The 7,500-nt window shown below is 35.7% G+C and overlaps 1 protein-coding gene across 1 annotated transcript in view; it reads right to left on the bottom strand.

The window, feature by feature from the left end:
• Nucleotides 1-7,500, bottom strand: part of LOC137621815 (beta-1,3-galactosyltransferase 1-like) — a 65,313-nt gene that overhangs the window by 30,595 nt on the left and 27,218 nt on the right. Inside the window, exons 2-3 of the mRNA XM_068352322.1 lie at nucleotides 4,325-4,452; nucleotides 3,255-3,394 (exon numbers count right to left, since the gene is read on the bottom strand). Coding sequence (XP_068208423.1) covers nucleotides 3,255-3,394; nucleotides 4,325-4,452 — 268 coding nt within the window. The remainder of the gene's footprint in view (nucleotides 1-3,254; nucleotides 3,395-4,324; nucleotides 4,453-7,500) is intronic.

Below are 7,500 nucleotides of genomic sequence, written 5' to 3' on the forward strand. Positions count from 1 at the left end.
GAGACATTCAGAGAAGTGAATTTCCTTCAATATACACCCAGAAGTGAACTCCCTTCAATATACACCCAGAAATGAACTTCCTTTCATATACACCCAGAAATCAACTTCCTTCCATATACACCAAGAAATGAACTTCCTTCCATATACACCCAGAAATGACCTTACTTCCATATACATTCAGAAGTGAACTCCCTTCAATATACACCCAGAAATGAACTTCCTTCCATATACATTCAGAAGTGAACTCCCTTCAATATACACCCAGAAATGAACTTCCTTCCATATACATTCAGAAGTGAACTCCCTTCAATATACACCCAGAAATGAACTTCCTTCCATATACACCCAGAAATGAACTTCCTTCCATACACATTCAGAAATGAACTTCCTTCCATACACACCCAGAAATGAACATCCTTCAATATACACCCAGAAGTGAACTTCCTTCAAAAGCAGGAAATGATCAACCTTGTTGGAAATGATTCTTTCAAGACTTTAAAGGTCACCACGGCTCCTAGACTAATCAATTCGTGCGAAGCTGTCAAATATGTATTCAGAACAGCGTTGGAAGATGAAAAACTCATAGAACAGGTCATTCATCCAATAACAGAGGAATATTGACAGAAAATAATAGTTATTTAAAAAATTAGCGCCTCGAAAAAATGCAGATAATGACAGATGACGAGGCACAGTCAAGGGTTAATAAGATTGATTGTGGATCAGAAAACTTCTGCAACGTCATATTTCTCTAATAGGAGAGATAGCGGTTTTTACAGTGAACTGACCTTTTTTTTTTCAATACCGGAAGCGGTTTGCTCACCTCCCAATGCTATTAAATGTGTAAGAGGAGATTCGATATATCTGTGATAGGATACTATCTTAATGAAATTGATTACATCTAAATTATTACATGTAACAGTTACTATTATTATAACTAATTAAGCTACAACCTTAGTTGAAAAAGCAGGATGCTATAAGCCCAGGGGCTCCAACAGAGAAAAGTAACATAGTGAGGAAAGGAAATCAGAAAAAATATATGCTACAATTGAACAAATGAACCGTTAATATAAGATATTTAAGAACGGTAAACATTGAAATATACCTTTCGTAAATAAACTATGAGAAGAGACTCATATCAGCCTGTTCAACATTCCTTGCAAAGTTGAACTTTTGGAGTTCCACCGATTCAACAGCCTGATTAGGAAGATTATTCCACAACTTGGTCGCAGCTGGAATAAACCTTCCAGAATACTGTTTAGTATTGAGCCTTATGATGGAGGAGACATGACTGTTAGAATGAACTTCATAGTTAGTTCCAACTGGCTGCTCATTCTAGGGGATCCTTCGTTTCGGATTACGGTTAGGAACAAAATACAAATGAATAAACGTAGCTCGAATATCCTTACCAGGCAAAGGACATCAGATTACAGGCATCAAGTTAACAGAAGGAAAGAGGGAAGGGGGGGGGGAGGGGGGGGAGTTAGGTATTACTTCGTTGATACCCTTCCTTTTTGTTACCCAGATATGATCTGTTGAGGCAGATATTGAAATGTTACCCAGACATGATCTGTTGAGGCAGATATTGAAATTAAACTAATTAGTGGTAAGATCCTTAGAAAGATATAAATACTAGCGTACGCGACCCGTCAGAAATGACGCTAAATATCTAAATATGCACGCACACGTGCGCACACAGATTCAACCCTTCCCCTTTCCTAACTACAACACGGCAGTTTCGGCAATTTACGGGAGATTGTGATTCTCGAGGGTATCTCTCCGTGTACCCTTTCTCAACAAGGTATGCCTCCTCCCTCTCTCCCCCTACCCGATGGACAGAGAGAGACCGAGTAGTCATACATCTGACAACGCCTCTGAGCGTCACAGGAAAAAAATATATTTATATATAGTCAGACACGTTACTATTTTTATATATAGGGGAGATGTTTAAAAGTTGACTGGAGAGAGAGAGAGAGAGAGAGAGAGAGAGAGAGAGAGAGAGAGAGAGAGGGGGGGGGGAAAGCTACAACTAACTGCTTAACCGATAATTATCCCCATAATGTGTTGCCACGCGATCACTAATAAAGATTGACCGTAATAACTTGCTTTACCGGTTGCGTGCGTGGTAAACTCATTACAGCTTGCAACAGACGTTGTTTAGACGTTCCGAGACGACCATGCAGACGTACGCGGCTCCTGCGGGGCCCGCTTTGGCCCGTTAGTTCGTGTAAGTTACGTGAACTAAAGCAAACACCATCCGGTATCCGTGTTCGAAGCGTTACCGGATCCAATATTGTTTATGTAGGTTAGTATATTTGAATTTTATTCTTAAACCGCAACTAGCTCGAAGTTCTCGTGTTTTATCACTTTTTAAGCAAGGATGGCCAAGAGTAGAAAGACTGCTCATCGAAACGTGGGTATTGTGATCCGTAGACTTGTGCATCCCAAAAGATTTTTTTTTTCTATTATTATTATTATTATTATTATTATTATTATTATTATTATTATTATTATTATTATTATTATTATTATTATTATTATTAGCCAAGCTACAACCATAGTTGGAAAAGCAAGATGCTATAAGCCCAAGGGCTCCAACAGGGAAAAATGGCCCGGTGAGGAAAGGAAATAAGGAAATAAATAAATGATGAAAAATATTATCGATAAATCATTCTAAAAACAGTAACAACGCAAAACAGATATATATGTCATATATCAACTATAAAAAGACTTATGTCAGCCTGTTCACAGGTTTAAAGGTCACTCATGAATGGCAGAGACAAGGGACAGTGACACTGTCCTATCGAGCAGGACAATGCCCTAGAGATTGACCATATATACATATGATCAGTCCCTAAGCCTCCGCTCTACCCAAGCTAGGACCAAGGAGGACCAGACAATGGCTGGTGAGGACTCAGCAGATAGACCTACAGGCTCCCCCAAACCTCCAATCCTTAGGTCACAAGGATGGCGAGATTACAGCGACCAAAGGAACTAAAGAGTTTGAGCAGAACATGAATCCCAGTCTGGCGTTCACCAGTCAGGGACGTTACCACATCGGCCACCACAACCCCATTGGTTGTGTTTAGATAGATATTCACACACACGCACCCCCTGTCCCCAGGGTATGACTCTCTCTCTCTCTCTCTCTCTCTCTCTCTCTCTCTCTCTCTCTCTCTCTTATCTTAAATGGTATATATCAATGATAAAAATAAAGGGAAGTCCCACCATTCATCATCCTTATCAACTCAACCAACCTTTCTATTGTCAATTTGGAGAATCCTTACACGTCCAACTTTAGTAATATTAGCATTGGAAGCTTGTGAGCTACCCAAAGATGAACAATTATTAAGATAATATAATACTAGATCAACTATGCTATCGTCAACTTCATCCACTTGTGGATATTATCGACATAAATCATTGTCAATCCAAGCAACCTTAACATTACCGAGATCAATTTTAAAGTTTTCAATTTGATCCACCGGTAGCTTTTATGCTGCATACATTGAGCTAAGTCTCTTTTAATAGTTTATTTATGAAAGCTCTATTTTAATGTTACTGGTTTTAAAATATTTTAATTTAATTACTAATTACTTCTCTTGTACTTTATTTATTTCTTTATTTTGTTTCCTCACTGGGTGATTTTTCCCCGTTGGGGCCCTCAGGTTAATAGCATCTTGCTTTGCCAACTAGGGTCGTAGCTTAATTACTATTATTACTACCACCATCACCACTACTACTACTACTACTAATAATAATAATAATAAAACTGCTACTACTACAACAACAAATTATAATATTAATAATAACTTATACTACTACTACTACTACTACTACTACTACTACTACTAATAATAATAATAATAATAAGGTAGTAATAATAATAACAATAATAATAAAACTGCTACTACTACAACAACAAATAATAATATTAATAATAATTTATACTACTACTACTACTACTGCAACTACTACTACTACTATTAATAATAATAATAAAACTGCTACTACTACAACAACAACAAATAATATTAATAATAACTTATACTAGTACTACTACTACTGCTAATAATAATAATAATAATAATAATAATAATAATAATAATAATAGCAACAAAAAATCTTCTACCACGAATAAAAACAACTGCCAACAAAAGTCAACCAAGACTGACCTATCAAGACACAACTAAACCTCTCCCCCCAAGTTAAAGCATCCCCACAGAGGCATTCTATTAACAAATGAAGCTATGGAAATAGAGGCATCAATGATCAACTCCACGACCCAGAGGGTCTCACCCTCCCACCGACCGGGAACGTCACTCACCGAGGACGGGTGGCTGAGGCCCAGTCAGGTCTGGCTGGTAGACGAGGTAGTGGAGAAGTATGTACACGACAAACGCCGCTGGCAGGAAGGAGAGCCATCTTTTGACCTGGAGCCAACCCATGTGGAATCTGGAAAAAAAAAGGAAGATAAGTGATGTTAATGACAACGAAGGGTTTTTTAAAAATTAGGGTAGTAATGGCATCATATTTAGAATGACATTTATACGTAAAAATAAATAATTATAACATTAGAACTATTGAGGATGTTTACACACACACACACACACATATATATATATATATATATATGTATATACATACATATGTATATATATACACACACACACACACACATATATATATATATATATATATATATCCTGTATTACCTTCTAAGAAGCGATCATTATATTCTTTAAAATGCTTTATCAGACTCTATTTTGAGTAGTATTTTATCTTTTTTAGTTAAGAATCTATATATTTTTCCATCTGAATCTAAACCCTGATCCACGGATATTTAAGGAGGCTAAATGCCAACTGCATAAGCATTCCATGATGGTCACCAATTTCAAACTCAAAGTATCAGCGCTCCCAACTTCCGTGTTGAAAAATCTGTGGTTAAACGTCAACAGAAATAAATAAATAAATAAATAAAAATATCAATATAAAATTTTTGCAACATTGCCTACGAAGGTCAGTACTACTTCTTCAGGGCTAAACTTGATTATTTTGGAGGGATTTAAAATTCCCGATTCTTCAGACAAACCAATAAATTACTTTCTTGTTTATGTTAAAAATGACAAACAGAGCAATTAATTACTGAATACTAATTTTGAGCGCTTGACTTTTAGTTAAGGAAAACATACAAACAAATAACCAACATTGAAAAAAAAAATCTTTCAGTAACAAAAAATGTTTTTTTCAGTTTTGATCGATTTAAAATTCTCGTTTCTTCAGACAAACCAATTAATTACTTTCCTGTTGTATGTTAAAAATAACAGAGTAATTCATTACTGGATTGTAATTTTGAGCACTTACATTTCTTGACTATTATTTTAGTAAAAAAAAATCTTTTAAATAACAAAATATGTCTTTCAGTTTCACTTCGCCGACCACACAAAGATAAAAGCGTCCAAGGAAATTATAAGATCGTTTTCCGTGATTTCTGAAGCAAAATAAAGGCCGCACAATAATTCTACCCCGCCTTTAATGATTTTTTACGTACCTAAACACATTACAAAATACCTAAACCACGGATTCATGACTCTGAAGTATAACCGCAAGCGAATTTTGTGGTTTCAATGGCAGCACAAAATTTAAAGTTTTAAAGGCCACTCATGAATGGCAGAGACAAGGGGACAGTAACAACGCCCTAAAGACAGACCATATATACATATATGATCAGTGCTCAACCCCGCCTCTCCATCCAAGCTAGAACCAAGGAGAGCCGGGCAATGGCTGCTGATGATTTAGCAGATAGACCTATAAGCTCCCCCAAAACCCCCTCCTTAAGCTCACAAGGATGGTGAGGTTGCAGCGACCAAAAATATCTAAAAACATTCTTAGCTCAACATTTTATCATCATTAGTATTGTAGACTAAGCTATGACCCTGGTTGGGAAAGCAAAATGCTATAAGCCCAATAGCTCCAACAAGGAAAAATAGCCCAGTGAGGAAAAGAAACAAGGAAATAAACTACAAGAGAAGTAATAAACAATCAAAATATCTCAAGAACAGTTACATTATTAAATTAGATCTTTCATTTATGAACTATAAAAACTCGAAAAAAAAGAGGATGAAAAATAAGATAGTGTTGCCGGAAGCAAGAGAACTCTAACCCAAGACAGTGGTGGAAGGCCATGATACAGAGGCAATGGCACTACCCAAGACAAGAGAACAATGGTTTGATTTCCGAGTGTCATTCTTTGTCTCTTAATAAAAGATTAAATATTCTGTTAGGTTCCATGCACAGGGAATATTTTAAACTAGTGCACGCGACCCATCAAAAATGACAGCTACATATTTAGGTAAGATACCCATCTCCTCTCACAAGGGTTTGACTACTTCCTCTTCCCACTACCCAAGGGACGTTGAGAGAACGAGTAGTTTTAGGTCTGTCAATGGAACTGAGCGTGACTGGAAATCATATATATATATATATATATATATACACACACATAAACACACACTTTCTCTTTAATATATATGGGAGATTCCTAACAATTTTTCTAATACTCAAATGAAATTCTACTAGTTTTGTTACAAATACATCAGCAGCCTTTAACATAAAATTGAATGCGAGCTATAATAAAAAAAAAAAACCTATTGTATCCTAAAATATATTACCTTAGCTTAATAATTTAAACAATTTCATTACTATTTTATTAATAATTTCAATAATTTAGTACTATTTTTAATCATTAAAATAAAAAGAAATGTAATAATTTTCACTAAGACTGAAATACCTGGAAATAATACAAAATAACTACATAAAAGTACAAAGAAATAATGTCTATCACCCGTTCTCCCATGAAGTTACTTTCCTTTTCTGTTCTTCGGCTTACCATAAATGTCATTGCACATTCGATGAAGAAGAAAAAGACGGAGGAAGAAAGGAAGAAGGAAATACCAGAACCCAGAATGCTAAACCATTATTGTACGTGCAGTTTGGACAGCACCTTGTCAGGTGTCAATGACCAGCCAGTCTCTCTCTCTCTCTCTCTCTCTCTCTCTCTCTCTGCTTCTCAAGGTTCTCAAGGGAGCCTTGGATAGTTTGGTTTAAATCCCCGTTTATTTTTTTCATTTGTTTTCGTGCCTCACACAATTCGTATACGGCAGAGTTTTTTTTCTGTCTATATATACATATACATACATTATATATATATATATATATATATATATATGTATGTATTATACACATGAATATATATACACGTGTATATATATATAAATACATGCATACATATACATATGTATATATATGCATATATATACACATATGTATACAGTATATATATATATATATATAATATACACATATATAAGAGAGAGAGAGAGAGAGAGAGAGAGAGAGAGAGAGAGAGAGAATTTCCGGAGCCAAACAGGCCGGTATCAATCAGTGTGTTTATGTACTTCCGGCAAAGTACCGAATCTGCCCTCCGTTAAACCACCACGAAAC

The sequence above is a fragment of the Palaemon carinicauda genome, chromosome 28 (assembly GCF_036898095.1).
Source record: "Palaemon carinicauda isolate YSFRI2023 chromosome 28, ASM3689809v2, whole genome shotgun sequence".
Classification (NCBI taxonomy): domain Eukaryota; kingdom Metazoa; phylum Arthropoda; class Malacostraca; order Decapoda; family Palaemonidae; genus Palaemon; species Palaemon carinicauda.